Source organism: Dipodomys ordii, unplaced genomic scaffold (assembly GCF_000151885.1).
Source record: "Dipodomys ordii isolate 6190 unplaced genomic scaffold, Dord_2.0 Scaffold22, whole genome shotgun sequence".
Classification (NCBI taxonomy): domain Eukaryota; kingdom Metazoa; phylum Chordata; class Mammalia; order Rodentia; family Heteromyidae; genus Dipodomys; species Dipodomys ordii.
The window spans coordinates 2,225,744-2,250,561 of NW_012267238.1; the positions used below are offsets into that span (position 1 = coordinate 2,225,744).

At 43.6% G+C, this 24,818-nt stretch overlaps 1 protein-coding gene across 1 annotated transcript in view; it reads right to left on the minus strand.

Annotated features, from left to right (window-relative positions):
- The window catches only part of Clpb (ClpB homolog, mitochondrial AAA ATPase chaperonin), a 134,199-nt gene that overhangs the window by 34,053 nt on the left and 75,328 nt on the right, over positions 1–24,818 (minus strand). Inside the window, exon 6 of the mRNA XM_013014177.1 lies at positions 485–582. Coding sequence (XP_012869631.1) covers positions 485–582 — 98 coding nt within the window. The remainder of the gene's footprint in view (positions 1–484; positions 583–24,818) is intronic.

Genomic DNA, 24,818 nt, shown 5'->3' on the forward strand with positions numbered 1-24,818 from the left:
CTTGAGCCACAGCGCCACTTCCAGCTTTTTTCTTTTTTTTTTTCGATCGTGGGGCTTGAACTCTGGGCCTGGGCATTGTCCCTCAGTTTTTCAACTCTAGGCGAGCACTCTACCACTTGAGCTACAGCGCCACTAAGCTTTTTTCTTTTTGCTTATATGGTGCTGAGGAATCGAACCCAGGACCTCGAGCATGCAAGGCAAGCGCTCTACCACTGAGCCACCTTCCCAGCCCCAAATCAACTTTCTTTTTTTAACTGCATTTTTTTTTACTTTTCTTTTTTGGTGCTGGGGATCGAACCCAGGACGATACACTAGCTAGGTAAGCGCTTTGCCACTGAGCTAAATACCAGCCCTGAGGTTAATTCTTGGAAGCAGTAAGTGCAAGCTGAGCAAGTACTAGGCTTTGAGTTCAAACCCTGGTACCAGAAAAAAAAAATTTTTAAAGTAAAATGACTGATTCTTTCCACCTTTCTCTAAGACTTACCTTGGACTCAGAAGTCTTCAGAAGCTTCATCACCTCCCCTTCTCGGGCATAATCCATAGGAGTATGTCCCATTTCATTCCTCTGCACTGGGTTAGCTCCTGGCAGGAGAAGAAAGGCAAATGCTCAAGTGGTTCTATGAAGGATTTTAGCTTGAGGAGTATCCATATAAACTTAGGATATGGCAGAATGGCAGGAAAAATGTGTTAAACTACTCTCAAAGGAGGATTCTCAGCCCTGTGTGACAGAGGACAGGATAATGGGGACTTCTACACATGCACACATACTTCTCATGCAGAGACATGTTACACACATATAGATATGTTGCAATACTCAAATGCACACAACTGAACATGCCAACAAGAAAGCCAAACATATATCAAACACAAATTCATGTGTATATCTAACACATCTGCATACTGATGATTACTCATTGATTAAGCCATATACAAGGGTTCTTTTATATATACCAAAGATTATCCCAAATTGCAGGGAAAAGACCTTTGCTTTTCTGCCCTTTGGTGCTGTCTTTCCTTTCATGTTTTCTGTCTAGGAGTATTTCTTGCTATTGGAGGTCAGATGAGCCCTTGAGAAAGGGGTGTGAATCATAACAACCTGGCTCTACTGGTGTGTTTATGTGAGCAGAAACATGCTCTAACCTTTAGTTCCTATGACTACAGCACAGAGAACTTTGAGTATAAGGAAAAGAAGAGGTTAAAACAATTCTTTTGGCAAAGTACCAGAATACAAAATTAACATACAAAAATCAGTTGTTTTGTAGAGTACCAGTGGCTCATGCCTGTAATCCCTGCTACTCAGGAGGATCTGAGGATCATGACCCCAAGACAGCCCAGGCAATAAAGTCCCTGAGACTCTATCTGTAATTAATCACAAAAGTGGAACTGGAAGTAGAACTATAGCTCAAGTGGTAGAACCCTAACCTTGAGCAAAAAAGCTCAGAACTTTGCCCAGGCCCTGAGCTCAAGCCCTAGGGCCATATAAAACTAACAGCAGTTTTTCTATGTACCAAAAGTAAGCAGGCTGAGAAATCAAGAATGCAATCCAGTCACAAAAGAATCAAAAACAAAAAACAAATACCCCAGGAATAAACTTAGGAGGTAAAAAATGTCTACAATAAAAACTATAAAATACTGGAAAAAGAAACTGAAGATGGTTCCAGAAGATGGAAAGATTTCCCATGTTCACACAGAAACAATATTATGAAAATGGCAGTATTACAGAAAGCTATCTACAGATTTAAAGCAATCCCCACCAAATTCCAGAAAAATCAATCCTAAAATTCACACAGAAGACTTGAGACAGCAAAAGCCATCCTGAGGAAAAATGAGCAATGCTGGAGGAATCACAAAACTAGACTTCAAATTATACAACAGAGTCACAGTAACAAAAACATTATGGTAGTAGCACATGCGCACGCGCCGCGCGCAAACACGCACACGCACACACACGCACGCACGCACACACACACACATGCCCAAAACAATCTTCTTACTAAAAGCCTCTTTTTAAAAAATAAAACAAAACAAAACCCTGTGAACTTAATAAACTCCCATGGTATGAGAGGAGGGGAAAGAGGTACAGAGTAGGAAGTATAATTCAAAAGGTTTTCATATATGATCCTATTTTATTTTTTTATTTTTATTTATTTATTTTTTTGGGGGGGCCCAGTCGTGGGGCCTGAACTCTGGGCCTGGGCATTGTCCCTCAGCTCTTCAGCTCAAGGCTAGCACTCTACCACTTGAGCCACAGCGCCACTTCTGGCTTTTTACTTATGTGGTGCTGAGGAATCAAACCCAGGGCCTCGAGCATGCAAGGCAAGTGCTCTACCACTGAGCCAGCTTCCCAGCCCCTATAATCCTATTTTATTTTCTCTCTCTTCTTCCTTCCCTTCCCCACCTCCCATTCTGTGTGTACCACTGGTGTTTGAACTCAGCTCTTGCTCTAGTTGTCTTCCAAGACAAGTGGGTTCTTGAACCATGCCTCTAGTTCTGCCTTTTTGCTGTTTACCCAAGCTGACTTTGAACCTGGATCCCCAGATCTTAGCCTTCTGAGAGGCTAAGATAATGAGCATGAGCTACCTCTAACAAGCTATGATCCTATTTTCTATCAGGAATTAGTATAAAATATTAAAATATTACATACAAAAATTATCATTATGAAGATATTCATGGCTGGGAGCTGTCCCTTAGCTCTTCAGCTCCAGGCAAGCACTCTACCACTTGAGCCACAGCACTTCTGGTATTCTGGTGGTTAACTGGAGATAAGAGTCTCACGGACTTTCCAGTCTGGGTTGGCTGTGAATCGCAATCCTCAGATCTCAGCTTCCTGAGTAGCTAGGATTACAGGCATGAGCCACCAGCGTCCAGCAAAAAGTTATTTTTATTCTTGAAGTTTATGCTAGGAATTCAGCATATATAGACAGACAGAGCACATATAAATATAAATTTTTAAACTGCTGATAAGTTATAGAGTCTTTTAAGAATCCAGAAGCTCAATGGATGGGCGCTGGTGGCTCATACTTGTAATCTGAGCTACTGAGGCTGAGATCTGAGGATAACAGTTTGAAACCAGCCTGGTCAGGAAAGCACATGAGATTCTTTTTTTTTTTTTTTGACTATATATATATATATATTATTATTGTGAAACTACTGTACAGAGGGGTTACAATTACATGGGCAAGATAATGAGTACATTTCTTATCAAGCATTGTAGCCTCCTCCTTTGTTTCCCCTTCCCATAACACCCCCCCCCCCCAGTACATGAGATTCTTATCTCCAGTTAACCACCAAAAGAGCCAGAAGTGGAGCTGAAGTGCAGGAACAGTTCCCAGGCCTTGAATTCAAGCCCCAGGACTGGCATACACACATGCATGCTGTGTAAGTGCACACACACACACACACACACACACACACACACACACACACACACACAAATTCAGAGGCTCAGTTGGAGACTCATTCCTTCAAATCTTACTGGGTTACTGGACAGTTAATATCACAGGGCTCTCTGTATGTGGATGGGGACCAGCAAGGGCAATGAAGTTTTCATTTTTATATGTACTGACTACTCGGTGACAAATGATACTGTGGCTACTCTCTCCTTAGAGTTCTGTAAAACCATTTTTTGGGGGGGTCTCCTCTAGTCTTCTGTTACCACTGCTTTAGTCTCTTTTGCAGGCTCTTTCTTTCTTTAGGGTTAAAGTCTCCCTAGAGCTCGAGCAGAGCACAATGCCAGTTCTTCAGGAGCTAATGAGGACACAACCATGACACAGGCCAAGGATGATGAGTGTGCTGAAGGAGGGACAGACGGCTTTGTGTTTGGGGAGAGGGATGAGAAAGAATACAACACTCAGGGGCTTATTCATCTGGTATGGCCCTTGATAGCCCAAACCTACTTTGGGTGTTAGGCATTGTGGTTGGTGTGTAAGAGCAAAGAGGCCAGTGCCAAAGAGCACACTGCCTCCTCACAAAGCTCTTCAGCACAACTGGTGCAGAGGAAGCCATAAAGTAGTGAAAAGACTTCTCCTTTCTCAGGTAGCTTCAAGAAGAGCCTTGCTAGTAGATAGGTGCTATGTGAAAAGTGAGATTAGGGAGAGATTTCTGGAAGGGAAATAAAACACCAGAAAGAAGGGAGGAGAAATACACAAGAGGAGAGAAAAATGGGGGGTGAGGGGGAAGAAGGTGAGAGAAGTTGACGGGGAAAAACGAACGGAGGGTGAGATTAGCTGCTTCAAACAAGTGCTGTCAGTGATCTATATTTGCTTACAGAATGAAAAATGTGTGCTATAAACATTGGCCACTGAGTAATTTCTAGCAGGAGTCATGTCACTTCTCATAAAGGATGGGATGGGGACAGGTAGGACATCTCTGCACCTGGGCCAGCCAGAGTAGGGGCTTCCTTTTATAGCAGTGCTGGGCCTCGGTCCAGCCCAAGAGGCTCTCAGGTCAGATGGCTCACAGGGTGAAGTTGGCTGGGGGTCTCCAAGGTTCTGTAGCCCCGGGGCAGCGGTCTGCCCCCACTTAAGGATGGCTGAGGCAGGGGCACCATGGATAATGTCCATCCAATATTACTCCCCCACCCCAACACCCTTACTGTGACTTGACTAATTGCTGTAATAATTGATAGAACCTGACTTCTACCACTGATCGATTTCACCTTCAGGACCAACGGCCACAAACCATTACACTCCAATAAATAACCACGTTGGGCCTCACCCGGCTGCCCTCTCCAGGGGCATCAGGATGGCCCATGCCCTAGACTGACCTCCCTTTGCCTCCCACCCAGGGCCTCTTCGGGCCAAGCAGCTGGTCGAGAGGGCCAGGCCTCTGGGACAAGTGAGAGGGCTGGACGGAGGTTGGGAGAGCTAATCGCAGGCCATCCGTCACCTCCCACTGGCTGTCTGGGGCCAGGGCAAACACCTGGAGCACCCCAGGCAGTGTGGTACAGGACCCCTCCCTCCTCTCCTCCTTCAGATTAGTTGTCCCAGCTTATAATATTTGATAAATAGCAGCCTGGCTTCCTGGCAGCACTGCTGCGGCTGCGCCTGCCTGCTACAGCTGTGGAAGGTCACTCATTGGGGAAATATGTTTCTGTCAGTGGTATTGAAAAAAGTTTAGTGGAGTGACAGGCCTCAATTTTTCAAATTTTATTAACTCCATCCTCTTAACCATTTGTCTTGAATTCCTTCAGATTCTGGGGGATCTGTCAATAGGGATCGGCCAGAAAAGTAGGACAGGGTTGGGTGGTCATGAGGCTAAGGCTGGTTGGTGCCACTGTGGCTGGCTGGAATCTCACTCATAGTGGGAAGGGTGCTGGTGAGAGGGCCTGGCCCACTGGAGCCTGGGGAGCCCACTGCTCTTCTCTGGTACAGTGCTTGCCTTTGATTTGAGACAATTATTTGTGCTCCAAATGGAAAAGTCCTTAAAGGTGAGCTCTTCAATGTGTACTGTGTAAAAATGAAACTATGTAACTTGAGGGGAAAGAAGGGGAGAATGATGGAAGGAGTGACCATTGACTAAGATGCACCACACTCATAACTTGACTTCTGGAATTGAAACCCCTTTGCACAACTACTTAATAATAAAATAAAAAACTACAAAAATTGTACAGGTATACAATGAGTTTTTAAAGAGCGTTCACAATCACTTTTCTGCTTTTACTGCTAGCTCCTGTTATCTTTACCTGAGTTTTCATTATTTTGACAGCCTGTTTAATACCTCCAACTAGAAGGTTTTGCTTAATACCAGAGAAATCTTTTCTATGATCAGAGACCTCAATGTGAACTGATATATTCTTTCTGGTGGTGAGCTCCTCACCAAGGAAACACTGAGAGAGAAGACAACCATAGAAGAGAAGCTGTGCACCTTCCTGTCCCAATCATTCTCCATATTGTTGTGTGATCTGAGCCTTTCAAGGCCCAGTGACCAGTACTCCCCTTTCTGGGTTCCTGCTTGTCTCCCACACATTCCCTCTTGGCCTTCAGGCTCAGGTTCTGGTCTGCATGTGTCAGGTTAGTCCTTGAAGTGAGTCTATATAGATCTGCAGGTCAGACTCTCCTGTGTATTCACAGATGCTAAGAGAGAGAAGACATCTACTCATAGCATGGCAGGAAAAATGGTGGAAGTAGGAATAGAGCCCTGGTCTCCTGATTTGTTAACCTTAGCTTTTGTCAAACATGTTACTGACATGTTCAACATAAGTACACATACAGACATGTGCACTTAGAGAAATGCACCCTTGTAACCAATATTTACTAGGCACTTTATTATACATTGTATTTTCTACTGACCATACCCATGATTTTATCTTTACCAATTTGGTGAAGAAAAGCAGGAGGAACGTTGTATTTTCCATTTTACAGATGACCTGAGTCTGGCAAAAGAATTAAGACTATGGAGACAAGCTAATATTTATTGAGTGTAAGGTTTTTATATACAGTATCTGAATTATTCACCATATAAAAAGAAAATAGAGGCTCAGAGAGTTGAAATAATTTGCCCATAGTCATATAGAAGATGGACAGTAAAGCTGGAATTTAAAGCTGGGATTTTATTATACTATTCTCTCTTTCATATATGTTTTGAATTTTTTTTGAAAAGAAGCCTAGACTGCTTTCCTCAACATATAGTACTACCAAAGGCCTGATAACTATAAAAATGAGAAAAATAATCTTTTCCCTCTCAGTTTGCTTAGATGTTCCAAGGCTAAGGTAGGGAAGTTTCTCAAAAACTGATAGCTTTGTAGAAAGGGCCCAAATTAGGTGTCACCTCACCTGCTATTTAGTAAGCAGGTAACTGATCTTTTGGAAGGGCATTCAGAAGTCCCAGATGGGTTCATTCCCTTCAGGGACTTCTGAATGCCCTTCCAAAAGATCAGTTGCACTTAGCCATTCCATTAAAACCCATATCACACTGCCTATAGGCCGGGAGACTGAGCACACATAGAAGCAACTTGGCCTTGCTCTCTGGGACCCCAACTGGCAGGAGACAGATGGGATAGAAACAATGACAATATCATGTTTTAAGTGCCAAGGGGCAAGGAGATGGGTGTGATGACCTCACCTCCACATGAGGTTGCTGGGGACCAGAAAACCATAGCATTGGCTATGAAGATGTAAGTAAACATTAAAAAAAAAAGAGACAGGGATGTGGCTCAGTGATACAGTGTTGATTTAGCATTAACCCTGAGTTCTATTCCCAGGACTACAAAAATAAATGAATGAATGAACTGATCAATCAATTGAAAAAAAAGACATGATAAGTGGAGAGGCCTGGGGAAGGAAAATCTGGCAGAGTCTGGGAGTGAGAGTAGGAAAGAGCTGGAACCCAGGATTATAGTTAGAATAGAAATCTTTCTACTGACTGTGGTGATTTTACCCAGGGCTTTCATTTCCTTACACTGACTAGAAAGGGGTATTAGACTACATGGGCTACCATGATCCTCTTCAGTGGTACTAAGCCTCTCTCTACCACTGAGACCCCTAAGTTTTATGAAGCCAAATATACTTTCCCTGCCCTGGAATTTTCTCACATTACTCTGGTCTATGGGTCACTTCCTCTTTTGAAGCCCTACTGCACTCATCTAATCACAAACTGTTCAGATTCTTTAGAATCAGACATTATTAAGAAAGGATGCTTTCTAAATGCTTAGAAAGAGTACTGGTAATGACAACTTCCTTTATCAGGATTACTTGTTTGATAATCAGGTTCAGTTAGGGCAAAAGAAGAAATATGATGGGATGTCTCAGCACAATTCTGGGGTCACGATGAAGACATGTGGGCTGGATGCCAATAGCATCCATAAGGAATGTCAAGTGTTAAGTGACTGCCAGACCAACCAAATGCCAAGAGGTGGAATCACTGATGGATCAGAGGTATGCTGAAAGTTTCTGGTGGCAGTAAACAGGCTTGCTCATATTCAGGATGTTTTGACATGATTATCACAGGAAGATTCTACACATCAAATCTATAGATGTAATTAGGGTAGGAAGAGTACCAAATACACCTGATGGAAGATTGACACTAAGAGCTAAAATAAATTAGATGCAAATAAATGGGAGATAAAGGGGGGAGTCATAGGTTTTGGAAGAGAGAAAAAGATTGTGAACAGGTGAACAGAACATACTGGCCATTTTTCAGGCTTGAAGAGCTATTCTACATCAACCAATGTTTTATTAGTAAAGACTATGGAAGCAGATGGTGGCTGACTTTCTGAGCCTGGGAACAGTTGAATTTCCTAGCCTTGGAAGTGCTAAAACTCTGAAAGGACAGCTAGGATGGCTATTTGGTAGGTTTACTATGAACACATTCCTTTTTTTAAATTTTTTTTTGATTGGTCATGGGGCTTGAACTCTGGGCCTGGGTACTGTCCCTCAGCTCTTCAGCTGAAGGCTAGCACTCTACCACTTGAGCCACCAGGCCACTTCCGGTTTTCTGAATGGTTTATTATAGATAAGAGTCTCACGGCCTTCCTGCCCAGGCTGGCTTTGAACCGAGATCCTCAGATCTCAGCCTTCTGAGTACCTAGGATTACAGGCGTGAGCCACTGGTGCTCAGCTTATGGATACATTCTTTACAAATTATATATATACATACATATATATATATATATATATTATATATAATTGTTTTTTTGTCAAGAGTCACTGTTTCTCTGGGCACCAGTGGTTGATACCTGCAATCCTAGCTACTCAAGAAGCTGAGATCTGAGAATTACAGTTTGAAGCCACAGCCTGGGCAGGAAAGTCTGTGAGACTTTCTCACAGATGTTTGCCTCCAATTAACTATCAAAATCCTGGAAGTGAAGCTGTAGTTCAAGAGATGGTACCAGCTTTGAGTGAAAGAGCTAAGGGACAATGCCTAGGCTGTGAGTTCAAGCCCCAGTACAAGTGGACACACAAGAGAGGAAAAAGAAGAGGGTAGGGAGGGAGAGGGAAAGGGAAAAGGAAAAGGGAGGGAAAGAGGGAGAGGGAGAAAGGAAGAGGGAGAGAGAGGAAAAAGGAGAGGGAAGAGGATAAAGGAGAGGAAAGGAAGAGAGGAGGGAGAGAAAGGGAGAGGGAAAGGGTAAGAGGAGGGAGGGAGGGAGAAGGAAGGAGGAAGAGAGAGAAAGAGAAAGACAGAGAGAGGAGGGAGAGGGAGAGAGGGAGAAATAGAGAGCGAGAGCTTTTTATTTATTATTCAAAGATACCCGCTGAGCGTCTCCTATGTGTTTGGCATGGTACTAGGGCACTAGGGATGTAAAGGCAAGTATGATACTGATTTGCTCTTGGGGAGCTCATGATGTAGGAGGGAGATGTACACATATATTTCAACAGTATCATGTACTTTGATCACAGGTCTCGGCACAAGAAAGGCTGGCTCTAGTATAGCCAAAAGTTCTTGAGCAAATTCACACTTATATTTGTTTGCCACAGGCCCCAAATAGCTTAATCAAAGCCAAATCATTTTCTTAACCAATTATATGGGCTATGGGAATTGAACTGCAAAGTGAGACAGAATTTCTGTATATGATATTTTGCTCTTATAGCTCAAGTTTTGGTCTTTGGCAAGGACTTGTTTATGTACCTACAGATTGTCTTACAAGTGGCTGTGGTGTCAGGGTGAAGTGATTTAGCCAGCAGGGCTACCCAACTCTCCATTTCTTACCCACCCTATGGGGACTGCTTCAGCACAGACATAAACATGCTCCTGCCGTTACCTTATTGCACTGGTCACATGGGGAGGCTAGAAGGCTTGATTCAGAGATATGATTGGATTTTAAATCCCAGTCTCACAGGATTTTAATTACTGGTCTGGGGCAGCAGGGATAGGCGCTAGCTGCCTTTGGATAGAGGAGGTCGATACACCAGTCCACAACATATTGAGCCACAATGCCTGCAGACTCTATTGCTCTATTTAATCATCTTTTGCAAAATTTACAGTGGAACAGGAGGGATCAATACGGAATTTATCACATTCTCTTGTAAATATGAGCCAAGAAAGAGTTCCAGGCAGTTTGTTACTGGGTGGGAGAGAACATGTCTCTACAGCTGGGCATTAGGTGATGAGACAAAATCTATTTTTCTTGGCATAGGCTGCAGATATTCAGCTAGTCCTTCTGAAGCCTAAAAATAAGTTCAATGGGAAGAACATTCATTCATTCAATCATCCCCACACAACCTAATGTGAACCTACTTGTTTGTCTCCCTACTTCCTGGGTCTTCAAGCATATCTTTTTCTTCCAAAACTGTTATTCCCCTGCTTTAAAACCTTAGCAACTCCTAGTGTCCATGAGGCAAGTGCAGATGTCTCCCTCAGCAATGCAGTCCCTCATGAGTCATCTCCACAAGAGGCAGGGAGATGATGTTTGCTTCAGGATTGAGAACAGAGCTGGATGGGCCCACAGGAAGAGGCCTATGGCTAGTGGGAATGAGAGATGAGGTCTGTCATGAGCTGCTCATTCCCTAGCAGAGAGTCTTTCTTGCCTCTAAAACCTGTCTTTAGTTATTGTTCTCCTGTGGGACACTTTACCTACTTCTCCATCTATGAGCCTCCTGCTTAGTCTTCAAGATCCAGTTCCTTTATGTAAATTCTATGTATCTTCTTGTTTACCCATAGGAGGGGAATCATATCATGCTCTTTTCCCTCAGTAATTTTAAGAAGCTAAAAGATTTACATTTTTAATGATGACAATTAAAGCTCTACACGTGTCTCTTCTTCAGACACCTTTACCCACTCCACAGCCAGCAACCTGGCCAGTCTTCTGTGTGCTAAGAAGGTGCAGGACCCGGCTACCTGCACCTACCATCTCTTTACAGACACACAGGTGACACTGACCACAGGTAGGAATGCTTAATAATAGTAATTGTAGGGAAAAATTGTAACCAATTCTGAACTTACAATAATACTTAACTCCCTGGGGTAAGAACTTAGTAGCCCCTTTTTTTCTTTGGTTGGTTGTGAGGCTTGAACTTTGGAGCCTGCGTGCTGTCTCTGAGCTCTTCAGCTCAAGATGAGCCCTCTACCACTTGAGCCACAGTGCAACTTCCAGGAGATAAAGTCTCATGGACTTTCTTGCCTGGGCTGGCTTTGAACCACGATCCTCAGATCTCAGCCTCCTGAGTAGCTAGGATTACAGGTATGAGCCACCAGTGCTGGCTTTAGTATCATTTTTCTACATGCAGAGGTACTGCATACTGAGGGAGATGTCTGATCTTATCCTGAAGGCACTGGGAGTTGCTAAAAGCTTTAAAGCAGGGGAGTGATAATTTTGTGGGCTAGGTTTGAAGGAGATCTGGGAGGTAAGACCACCAACAAGAAGGCTGTTACTAGTGAATGATGAAGCCTGAACTAGGGTAAGTGGGGACAGAGGAGAGGATTGAAAGGAAGGTCTCAGGCAGACAGGACTTGGTAGAAAGTAAGGGAGATGTCATTAGCCTAATAGTACTTCTTGAAGATGATAGATGATGGTGCCATTCACCAGACAATGAGTATGAAGACAGTGTGGGGAGGGCTGGGTATGATGATGGTGCCATTCACCAGACAATGAGTATGAAGACAGTGTGAAGAGGGCTGGGTATGAAAATGTCACAGAAGATCTAATGATACATGAAAATGCCTTGTTTGTTCTAAGGAAAATATGTAAGCCAGTGTGGTTAAGGAAGAGAGAGTATGTAAGGTGTGGGTATGAGTGCTCAAATATGCTTCATAAACAGTAAGGTAAGGAGAGGAATAGCAAAATCTCCTCTAAGGACTCTGGCTCAAGACAAACCTATTCATTTATGGATAATACTCTGTCACATAGTACTGAGAGAATCCTTAGCTCATTTTTATCTTGGGTATTTCCTGAAAGTTGTGGGTTTGCAGAAGGTCATGCCCATTCCTCCTCCTTCCCACAATCCAGTAAACTAACCCCAAAGGTGCTAGAGGGCTCTGTGAGCAGAAAGCAGCTGGGAACAAGTGACAGTGGAGAGGGGAGGCTCTAGATAAAGCAGAGTTCAAAGTGGACTACACTATCCTGGGTTCCTAGGCTTCTACAACTTCCCCTCCCCCACCCCCCAAATGACAGCTGAGACCTAGCCAGCCTAGCCTGGGGTCTGGGCTGAATTTAGAAGTCGTAATTATACTGCTGATGTCTGGGACAGAAGCACAGTCTGCAAAAGGCGGCAGCTTTTGTTCATGCACTAAAAACACATCATCTTCAAACATACTAATCGTATGTCTGCTTCCATCTAACAACATTGAGGGACAAGGAGGACAGGGCACACAATGCCCACACATCTGGCTAATTCAGTTAGGAGGCCAATCAATCTTGATGGGTTGTCTATAAAACACAAACCACCCCAAAGGACTGAGCTCACCAGATGTTTAAGCGTCTGCTGACCAACCCTAGTCTAATGCCCATACCGGAGAAGTCAGATTATCAAGAGATGGTTTGTGCTTTTACTCACATGTCTATTCCCAGAGCTAAGTCCAGCTGCCAGTTTTGGGGAGAGGTATCAGAGCAGTGGGTGAGTCTGAACTAGGAGGAGGAATATTTGGAAGTTCAAGAGGACAAGGAACCCTTGTTTACATGTGCACAAAAATAGTACCCAGTGGAATATTTTTATTAACTGCACTTCTAAGTAATAGGAGAATCAGAGTGTGGAGGGAGTATCTTTACTATAATATCCAACGTTATAGGTTATGGTTCTAGGCACAGGAACCATTTATCTGCTGATGTCTACTTTCGGCCTCCCATCTAAGGTGAAGGAATTATTCACCTTCCTCATAAACTTTTTTTAAAGCTAGCCAGGTGCTGGTGGTTCATGCCTTTAATTACAGATACTCAGGAGCTATATTAGAGCTTCATGATCTGAGGATCACAGTTTGAAGCCTATCCAGTCAAGAATACCATGAGACTTATTTCCAATTAACTACCAAAATGCCAGAAATGAAGCTGTGACTCGAAGTGTAGAGCGCTAGCCTTGAATACAAAAGCTCAGGTATAACATCCATGCTCATGAATTCAAGCCCCAGGACCAGCAATTGCAAGCACACACAACAAAACAAAAAAATAAGCTGCTGCTGGGTGCTGGTGGCTCATGCCTATAATCCTAGCTACTTAAAGCCAGCCCAGGCAAGGAAAATCTGTGAGACTCTTTTCTCCAATTAACCATAGAAAACTGGAAGGGCGCTGTGGCTCAAGTGGTAGAACACTCACTTTGAGCTGAAGAGCTTAGGGACAGCTGCTGCCAAGTGAGAACTGTTCAGTTTTATGTTCCTTCCTTTATGCCCAGTCAGTCACCAAGCAACCACTTCCAAAACTAAAAGCTGGTGGCTTATGCCTGTAATCCTAGCTACTCAGGAGGCTGAGATCTGAGGATCACTGTTTAAAGCCAGCCCAGGCAGGAAAGTCTGTGAGACTTTTATCTCCAATAAATCCAATAAAACGGGAAGTGGCGCCCAGGCGCAGAGCTTTTGTGGAGTTTTTGTTATTGTTGATTTTTTTTTTTTGGTCAATCCTGGGGCCTGAACTCTGGGCCTGGGCACTGTCCCTCAGCTCTTCAGCTCAAGGCTAAGCGCTCTACCACTTGAGCCAGAGCGCCACTTCTGGCTCTTTCTGCTTATGTGGTGCTGAGGAATCAAACCCAGGGCCTCATGCATGCAAGGCAAGCACTCTACCACTCAGCCACCTTCCCAGCCCCAGCAAATTTTCTTTCTTATTCTGCCTTTCTTCCTACACAAGGTAGCATAATATATGTGCTCTTTCATTGTTTATTTTTCTTACTTAGTAGTATTTCCTGGAAATAATTTTGTATTGGTTACAGAGATCTGCTTTCTCATTTTTATAGTTGCATAGTTTAGAGCTGCCCCTGGACAATACTTGGACACTGCAGCTTTTTGGATACTACAATTGTAAATAATGCTGCCATATATAACCTCTTTGCATGTATATTTCTGTAATATTAGAGGTATGTCTATAATAAAGTTCTGGAGGTGGCATTGCTGAATGAGAGGGTAGTGTGTGTGTACTTTGGTAATCTATTGCCAGTTCCTCTTCTATGAAATTGTGCCATCAGAGATTCTCAACAGTGTACTATCAGTTTGTCGTGCAGTCTTAAATCCACAACAAATTTGGTAAGGCCCTTGGAACTCATTAGCAAAAACCCTCTTGAGAAAAATAGAACACTAGCACCAGCAAGGAGCTCTGGATCAAAATGGTGTTTGTGGGCTCACACCTATAATCCTAGTTACTCAGGAAGCTGAAATCTGAGGATCATGGTTCAAAGCCAGCCCTGGCAGGAAAGTCTGTGAGACTCTTGTCTCCAATAAACCACCAGAAAACCGGAAGTGGCAATGTGGCTCAAGTGGTAAAGTGCTAGCCTTGAACTGAAGAGCTAAGGGACAGTACCTAGAGGCCCAGAGGTCAAGCTACATGACAAAAAAAAAAAAAAAAAAAAGTTGATGAAACAGGAGAAAGGCTGGTTACAAGATATGGACTATGGGTAGCATCAAGAAGTTGGTGAAGGCAAGAGAACAATTCTCTCTAGTCTCCACAAATGAAGGTAGCTCTGAAGGGACCTTGGTCTCAACACTCTGAGATCCATTCAAACTTATTTCTGGAACTGTACAATCATAAATTCATGTTGCTTTAAGTCAAAATGGTTACTTGTTATCACAGCAATAAAAGGACACGAGAAAAGTTGCTTTTGAGGAGCAACAGGGATGGAGAAAGGGAGACTTCTTTTCCTCTCTATAACCCCTGGCACTTCTAGAAAATTTAAACTTGTGTATTTTTTAAAGTTAAAAAAAAATCACTATGGTCAGGCGCCAGTGGTTCACGCCTGTAGTCCTAGCTACTCAGGAGGCCCAGATCTGAGGATCACGGTTCAAAGACAGCCTGGGCAGGAAAGTACGTGAGACTCTTATCTCCAATAAACCACTAGAAAACCGGAAGTGGCACTGTGGCTCAAGTGGTAGAGTACTTGCCTTGATCTGAAGAGCTGAGGGACAGCGTCTAAGCCCAGAGTTTAACACCATGGCCAACAAAAAAGAAAAAAAATCACCATGGGGTCAACCAACATACCAATAATAGACAATAATTAGGCTGACCATGTCCACCTATTCCATGAAGATATCCACAGGACAACACTGGCTTCCCCTCCTCTTTACCCAATATACTTGCTGTTCATTCTGGCTCTTGTTATCTACAGTCCAATGCTGTTCTCAGGGTGCTTTCTGTATGCATCTTTTTCTATTATTCTCAGTACTACCTGATGTCCATTTATGAACTAACATGTATTCAATAAATATTAACTGAGCATATCATATGCTAAGGACACTACAAGGTGCTAGGAACATAAGCCCTTTACAACGAACTGAGAAATCACTGAGAAGTACATTAATCAAGGAACTATAGAACTAAGTTTTGTAAGGGTGACAAATGAATTACCCAGGATGGCTTAAGGATAGGGAAGGTAGTGTTTAGTCGCAGAAAAATAATTAATAGTACAAGAATGTGTTTTTCAACTTGAGTTAGATAAATCAGAGGGCAATTATGGTTGTTGGGTTTTTTTTTTTTTTTTTTTTTGCTAGTCCTGGGGCTTGACCTCAGGGCCTGGGCACTGTCCCTGAGCCTCTCTGTGCTCAAGGCTAGCACTCTACCACTTGAGCCACAGTGCTACTTCTGGCTTTTTCTGTTTATTTGGTACTGAGGAATTGAACCCAAGGCTTCATGAATGCTAGGCAAGCACTCTACCAGTAAGCCACCTTCCCAGTCCAGAGGGTAACTATTTTATATATCTATATGTGAGTTTTCATAACAAACATATTTTATGGATGGGAAAACTTAGGCTTAGTGAGAGGGAAGGCCTTGCCTAAGATCCCATGACAAGATACAGTTAGTGTCTGATGATGCACCAGGTTCAGTACTTTCCACCTACCACACAGGGTTCTGCTATTTCAAAGGGATCTCTGAAGAGGTTTTTATTTTTTTTTGTTTTGTTTTGTTTTTTGCCAGTCCTGGGGCTTGAATTCAGAGCCTGGGCACTGTCTCTGAGCTTCTTTTGCTCAAGGCTAGGACCCTACCACTTGAGCTACAGTGCCACTTCCAGACTTTTCTGTTTATGTGGTACTGAGGAATCGAACTCAGGGCTTTATTCATGTTAAGGAAGCACTCTACCACTAAACCACATTCCCAGCCCCCTGAAGAGTTGTTTTGCCAGTCCTAGGGCTTGAACTCAGGGCCTAGACACTGTCACTGAGCTGCTTTTGCTCTAGGTTAGCAAACTACCACTTGAGCAATAGTGCCACTTCGGGCTTTTTCTGTGTATGTGGTACTGAAGAATTAAACCCAGGGCTTCAAGCATGTCAGGCAAGCACTCTACCACTAAGCCACATTCCTAGCCCCTGAAATGTTTTTAAAATAGCAAACTACTTCCTTTACATACTATTTAAAAGAGTTTATATCCAACATGTATTTTAGGAAGGAGTCTGTGGTCCAACCCCATAGAGAACAATTCTGCTATGGTCTTTCCAGGACGCCATCAGGCTACTCAGTTTGGGAACTCTGGTGCTGGCTCTTCCCGGAGTCTGATGCTTAGATGGGCCCATATGCTGGCATTCTGCAGCACTTCAATCAGTGTGGCTCCTTTCCTGTCTATTCTTCCCAATCGCACATGTCCTGAAAGCTGGCATAGGGCAAGTTGATCCTGTCTTGGGAAGTAGGGGTCCTACTCAACTGTTTCCAGGTGTTGTCCAGGTAGAGGAGAACATGGGACTCAGTGAAGAACTGGTCTAGCCCATGCTGACCTCTTCCTCACCCAGGGGAGCCTTGGCTGCCAGCTGCCACTGTTGGCGGTGATGAGCTCATGCCGGATGCCAGCCAGGCATGAGTCCTTATTGAGGACTGCTTGGAGCCTATTAAGGCCTTGATGAAATGGGAGTGCCTGGATGGCAGGTGGCTCTGGAGAGCATGGGCTCTGGTGACCAGGCACTCATATCCAGGTCAGCCTTGTAGTGATTCCTCTGTCCACAGAAACAGGGACAGAGGAAATAAACTTTTCCCAGGGGTGAGCAAGGATATTTCCTCATTCTGAGCTCTTTAGAGCTGATCAACCACATTGACTGCAATTAAATGTTACAGAACACCTTCATTCCCCAAAGTAGCCACTAGAGTGCTGGAACCCTTTGGTGACTATCTGCCCTCCACAGGAATCAAGCTAAATGACAGGCTAATATCTACAATTGGGATTTCAACAAAAATGTCATTTGCTCATGAAGATGCCTATTAGGCTCTTCAGACTACATCATGTTCTCATTTTGTAGCACTTTATTCTCTTCTGTAATGAATCAGGGTTGGTCATGGGGTTTGAACTCTGGGCCTGGGGCTGTCCCTCAGCTCTTCAGCTCAAGGCTAGTGCTCTACCACTTGAGGCACAGAGCCACTTCCAGTTTTCTAGTGGTTTATCGGAGATAAGTGTCTCACAGACTTTCCTACCCGGGCTTGCTTTGAACTGCGATCGTCAAGATCTCAGCCTCCCGAGTAGCTAGTTGTGAGCCACTGGCGCCTGGCATGAATTTATATTATTAGCTAATAATTTATATTATTAGCTAATAATTTAGTCATTATTTGCCTAGGTGATTCTGCTAAACTTTAAACTTTGCAAGGCTGGGGAATTCAATAAATATTTCTTAAAATAATAACAGGAAATCAATGTAAAGGCCTGTAGGGGTAAGGGAGAACTTACAGATAGGTATGTTTTTAATAGCTTCTTTAAAAGAACACTTATATATACAACAATATATACAACAGGAGGACTCATTTTATCTACCACAGTAGCTATAGGGCCAGTGAGGCCCCTCTGGTTAGCCCATATTTGCTGGTTTTGACTGACACAGAGAATAGTTTTTTCCAATAGCATTACTGAGATATAATTATATATGATAATGTCCATTTGCCTATTTAGAATACACAATTTTTCTAGTATACGCTTAGTACTATGCTTATAGTTAACAATCCACTTCCAAAGAAGCTTTGTACCCATAAGCAACTCCCTCCTCAACCATCCCCCAGTCAGCTGTACTGCTAGAACCAAGTTTTTAGGTAGGTTCAAGCAATAAAAAGACACCTTTAAAATCCAATCATCAACATGATCTCTTCATTTTATAGATGAAAAGGTGAAGGAAGAGAAGGGCTGTGAGCTATAGGGTGAGATGGTGACAAAGCTGGGGCAGATCAGAGTCCCTGAAGCCTACAGCCTCTGACCTCTCTGCCATGCTATATGACCACACGTACCCTGGACTCTCTACCAACTGTACTTGAGGGCAAAGGTCCATGGACTGCTCATTTGTCTCCCCTTTCTACCCAGAACACCAGCAGAGCAGTGATGCTTAACATAGGGTCTGTGAACAGAACTCTCCTACCTGTCCTTGATGAGATAAATACAGCAACTGGGGATTTCCATAATTTTTTTTTTTTTTTTGGTCAGTTGTGGGGATTGAACTCTGGGCCTGAGTGCTGTCCCTCGGCTCTTTAGCTCAAGGCTAGTGCTATACCACTTGACCTACTCCTGGTTTTCTGGTAGTTTATTGGAGATAAGAGTTTCACCGACTTTCCTGCCAGAGCTGGCTTTGAACTGCAATCCTCAAATCTTAGCCTCCTTAGTAGCTAGGATTATAGGTGTGAGCCACTGGTGCCCGGCAATTTTTATTTTTTTAAGTTGGTCTTGGGGCTTGAACTCTGGGCCTCGGTATTCTCTCTGAGCTTCTTTTTGCTCAAGGGGAGAGTTCTACCACATGAGACACAATGCTACTTCTGGCTTTTTTGAGTAGTTTATTAGGGAGAAGAGTAGTTTCCTGTCTGGGCTGGCTTTAGACCATGATCCTCTGATCTTAGCCTCCTGAGTAGGTATGATTACAGGTATAAGCCACCATTGCCTGGATTCCATAAACTTTTTTTTTTTTGTCAGTTGTGGGTCTTGAACTCTGGGTCTAGGTACTGTCCCTCAGCTCTTCACCTCAAGGCTAATGCTCTACCACTTTGAGCCACAGTGCCACTTCTGGTTTTTTGGTAGTTAATTGGAGATTAAGAGTCTCATGGTCTGGGCTGGGAAGGTGGCTCAGTGGTAGAGTGCTTGCCTTGCATGCCTGAGGCCCTGGGTTCGATTCCCAGCACCACATAAGCAAAAAGAAAAATGCTGGTGGCTCAAGTGGTAGAGCGCTAGCCTTGAGCTGAAGAGCTGAGGGACAGCGCCCAGGCCCAGAGTTCAGGCCCCACGACCGGACCCAAAAAAAAAAAAAAAAAAAAAGAGTCTCATGGTCTTTCCTTTCCCAAGCTGACTTCGAACCCTGATCCTCAGAACTTAGCCTCCTGAGTAGTTAGGATTAGAGGCGTGAGCCACTAGTGCCCTGCCTTCCATAAACTTTTATCAGAATTATTTTTATCTACGGACTCTAGTGACAAATGTGGGCCTGGCTGGACAGTGGTGGCTCATGCCTACAATCCTATAGGCTGAGATTTGAGACTCTCTTTTAGAAGCCAACCTCATGAAAACACTTACCTTCAATTAATAAGCAAAAAGCTGGAAGTGGAGGTGTGGCTCAAGTGGTAGAATGCTAGCCTTGACCAAAAAAGCCACAGAAGCAACCCTGAGTTCATGTTCTAGTACCAGCCAGGAGGGTAGGGGGGAAGGAAGCATGCTTTTTGAAAATTCAACTTTCCCTCCCTCCCTCCCTCCCTCCCTCTTTTGTGATACTAGAACAAAGCTTCCAAGTGATCTGCCACTTGAGGCACATTACCAACCCGAGATTTCACTTTGCTATAATTAATATTTATTTTGTTTTTTGTCGGTCATAGGGCTTGAACTCTGGGCCTGGGCACTGTCCCTCAGCTCTTCAGCTCAAGGCTAGCACTTTGCCACTTGAGCCACAGTGCCACTTCCAGTTTTCTGGTGGTTTATTGGAGACAAGAGTCTCACGGACTTTCCTGCCAGGGCTGGCTTTGAACCATGATCCTCAGTTCTCAGCCTCCTGAGTAACTAGGATTACAGTATGAGCCACAGGTACCTGGCACATATTTAGTTTATTCTTATTGTGGTTACAAATTCAACCACTATGGCCACCACCAACAATAAAGAGAGCAATCTTTTATGAACAGTGCCAGAAGCATTGCCTTAAGCAATCCAACCCTACACCCTTCTGCTTCTTTTTTTTTGGGGGGGGGGTCAATCGTGGGGCTTGAACTCTGGGCCTGGACACTGTCCCTTTGCTCTTCAGCTCAAGGCTAGCGCTCTACCACTCGAGCTACAGTGCCACTTCAGGTTTTCTGATGGTTTATTGGAGAGAAGAGTTTCACGGACTTTCCTGCCTGGGCTGGCTTTGAACCGAGATCTGAGGATCTCAGCCTCCTGAGTAGTTAGGATTACAGGTGTGAGCCACCGGTGCCTGGCTCCCCTCTGCTTCTTGACTCTAACTTTTTCCTGGAATCCCTTGCATGGCTCTTCTGCATATGCATGCATCATTCAGGCCCTTGGGTCTCTTTAGCTGGACAACATTTCACAGATAACACACAGTCTTAGTTGACCTCAGTCATCCCTAAGATACTGAAAACCATCAACTATTCAACTTAAAATCCTTTCTCTCTGAACCTTAGACCCATTTATCTAACTGCCTGCTACCTATCTTGACAAGAGTCTCTGAAAGTTCCTTGATCTGTCAACAGCTACCTTCCATAATCACCTGCCATGTGCTGCTGTGAATTACTTTTCTAGAAGCTGAGCATACATCATCAGTAAGATAAAGACAAGGGCTCTATACCCACAAGACCTCACCTGCTTTGGAAGGAGAGAGAGATGATAAAGATATAAACAAATAATCATCATCATTTTACAGACAGCAAGTGACATGAAAAAAGTAAAAATAGGGTAATGTGACAGAAAGTGGCAGGAGAGCTACTCAGGGAGGGTCTCTCTGAGAAGTTGAGACCTGAAGGATGAAGTGACTATTTCAAAGACAGTACACATGCCAAACGCAAATGTCCCAAGATGGGAAGGGTTCAGTGTGTCTGAGACAATGGAGGACCAGGATTCCTAGAAAAGAGTGAGGAAGGGGAAGAGTGAAAAGACATGAGGTTGCAGAAGTCTAGGTGACTCTGGGCTTGAGTAAGGAGTTTACCTTTTTTTGTGCTTTCAATGGCAAGCCAAAGGAAGGTCTTAAGTAGGAATATGACATGGTTTATGATTTAGAAAGATCACTGGTAATATTTTTGGAGGGTAGATTGAAAGGACAAAAATGTAAATTGGGAGAATAGCTAGAAAGCTGTGATGATCCAGGAGAAATGATGGTGGCTTAAAATGGGAGCTACAGTAATGGAGATGGCAAAAGCAGGGTAGATTTACTTTAGAAGGAAAACTGCCAGGACTTGCAGGAGTATGACTACAGAGTTTAAGGAGAAACAGGACTTCAAGGACGCTTCTTAAATTTGGGGCCTGAAAACAATATATAGCTAGTATAGGTGGATGATGGTATGACTTATCCTACTGATGTTAATATTGGAATTTAAAAAAGATCAAGGGCTGGAGAAGTGGAATGACTGAGTCTAGCTCTCATTCCCAGGAGGATTTTAGCCATTAAGGGATACAGAAAAATGAGGTGAGAGCTGGAGTAAATATGAAGCCAAGGGAAACTTGGTTTGGCTTTGTTTTCATGATTGAGTTTAAGGCATATTTTATGCCAGTAGGAATAAAATTCCATGGAAAAGAAAAAGAGGCTGGGAAAGATAAGTAAATGGGAACACAAGAGGAACAATGTCCTTGAGAAAGTGAGAGAAAGAAGAGCAAGAGTCCAAAGCAGAAGGGTGACTAGAGGAATTTTCCCATGATAGGGAATAAGTTGGCATACCCGGCACATATGCAGACAGGCCAGGGCAGGGAATGTGCTATTGGGAGGACGAGGTAGTTCTCTTCTAAATGCAGCCCCTTTCTTTATGAAATATAAGATAAAAAATGTCAGTATGGACTTTGGGATGGGGAGGCTGGAAATTTGAGGACAAGAAGTCACAAAAAGTTGTCATGGTCTAAAATAACAAAGTGATTTTACTCATTTAGCATAATCATGCAGCTGGCGGTATTTGAATTTATGATCACAAATGTCAAGTCCAGTTACTGTGGTTGTATGGTTTTTCTTCAGCAATGTTTAGCTCATTCAGACAGGGAGTACAAAGGGAGAAAGCTATTGCTTGAACCACAGAATTTTAAGGAGGGAAGGAAAGAACAAGTATGACATATCCAGCCAAGGAGGTAAGAGTACGGCTCCATTAATTTTCACAAGATGGGTACATCACATAACTGTGTAATACATCACCCCGGACACCCTTTTATATGCTGTCACTGTCATTATATAGTCCCTTGAAGTTTAACCATTATCTTCGCTTTTTATGTCACTCACTAGTTGTGTCTCTTTGAACTTTTTTTTTTTTTTTGCCAGTCATGGGGCCTGAACTCTGGGCCTGGGTGCTGTCCCTCAGCTCTTCAGCTCAAGGCTAGCGCTCTACCACTGGAGCCACAGCGCCACTTCCGGCTTTTTCTGCTTATGTGGTGCTGAGGAATTGAACCCAGGGCCTCGTGCATGCGAGGCAAGCACTCTACCACTGAGCCACCTTCCCAGCCCTTGAACTTTTTTTTTGTGGGTCATGGAGCCTGAACTTTGGGCCTGGGCACTTGTCCCTCAGCTCTTCAGCTCAAGGCTAGTGCTTTACCATTTGAGCCACAGCAGCACTTCTGGCTTTTTCTGCTTATGTGGTGCCTCATGCATGCAAGGCAAGCACTCTACCATTGAGCTACCTTCTTAGCCCCATGCTTTGAACTTTTAATTCAGGCATAAATACTCTCCCATGCTTGGCTATGACCATACATATGGCTTATGAAATGTGAATTCATTCACTCCCATTGCTGTGTGAGCATTCCACAACTTGTCCATTCAGCTACTTAATGGAAATTGGAAATCTTTCACATTAAACATGAAGCCTGTCCTGTTCCTCTAAGTTGTAAAGTTTCACATCAAAGGATAAAGTGCAATTTCCCTAAGTATAGTTTGTTACAGAATTCCCTTACTAGCTCCTGCTTTCTATTCTTGCCTTCAGAGCCTTCCATCCATATCCTAGAAACCTAGCTTTTTTGAACTAGGGAGTATTTCATGTACTGTTTCATATTGTGTGCCTTTAATGCACTGTCCCTTCAGCATTTTTCTTATACTTGGGAAACTTTCATGTGTTCTTCAAGACTCAGTGTCAATACCATCTTACATCAGGCTTTCTCTTCTTTCTGGAGACTTCAGGTCTATTCTTGCCAGGCATTGATGGCTTACACCTGTAATCTTGGCCACTCAGAAGGCTGAGATCTGAGGATCATGGTTTGAAGCCAGACCCAGCAGGGAAGTCCATGAGACTCTTATCTCCAGTTAGTCACCAGAAAACCGGAAGTGGAACTGTGGCTCAAAGTAATAGACTGCTGGCCTTGAGTGAGAGTGTCTAGGGATAGCACCCAAGCCAAGTTCAAGCCCTATGACTGACAGTCTATTATTAGTGATCCCCCAGCACCTTCTACAGGTCTCAGTTATCACACTAGAGAATAATTCTTTGTTAAATGTCTGGTTTGACAGACATTTGCTTAAGAGTAAAGCCATGTTTGAATCAAGTTCATTTCCTTGGTGCCTAAGCCTTTGACAGATCCATAGAGCAAGTGTGATGATAAATCTTGAGTAACAACTAGATTAGACTGAGAAATACCTAAGAGATACATAAAGTACACCAATGGGCCAGTCTGTGAGGGCAGTCCCAGAAAGGATTAGCTAAGGGAAGGAGACTTAGTCCATAAGTTGGGGGTGGGGGGAAGAGGAGGGTGGGCAGGAAGAAGGGTTCAAAAAAGTGAAAGTAGAGAAAGGACAAAAGCAGCTAGCTCAGGCATACTCTTTTGTTCCTGGCTTCCATGATGTGAATGGCCCTGCTCTGCCAAGAGCTCCCTACCATGATGAACTGAAACCACTGAAAACACAAGCAAAACAAACCCTTTAAGCTGTTTCAGGTATTTTTGTCACAGTGATGAAAAGTATAACATACTAAGTGTTTGATAAATGAAGGGAAAATCTTGCCCAGGGAGTACACAGGATGCTTGGGTTAGAAGAAGTCCCTGAGATGTACTACTTTAACTTCTTTATTTGATGGAGGAGAAGAAGGATTTTCCTAAAGGAGAAGAATTTCTTGGTAGCAGAACCAGAAGTTCTAATGATCCTTGGCTGAGTGTTCCTTCCTGTTCTTTGCATTGCTGAGAATCACTGTGTAAAGTTTCAGTACAGACAGCCTGAGGCAAAGAAAGCTGACTGCTTAACATCTGGTAGTATAGGCAGATGGACAGACAGAGAAGTGAAATAAGAGATGGAGCTCAAAGTGTTGGGTCTTGGTGACAGCTAAACTGCTGCTGAAGTGGGGATATCAGTACTGGAAAGGCTTTTTGCCTTAGGCAGGCTCGGGGAGAAGCTAAAGGACTTCTTTCATATTGGCTAGTTAACATGGACAACTGAGCTGTGAAGGGGAGGGGGGAGGAGTGTCCAGAAAGAGCCATGAAAGTAATTAGAAAAGAGGTAGAGGGAAGTCCCAGGGAAAGTGTTATCAGGAAGTTCAAGTGTTTCTGAGGTGAGGTAAAGGAAGCAGCACTAGGACTAAGGGTAGAAGAGATCATTAGTTAGTTCATGGGGGGGGGGAGAGGGGGAGGGGGACTCCACAAAGACAGATGCATTTGGCTATTAATAATAGATGAGTCGCTGGGCACCAGTAGCTCACACCTGTAATCCTAGCTACTCAGGAG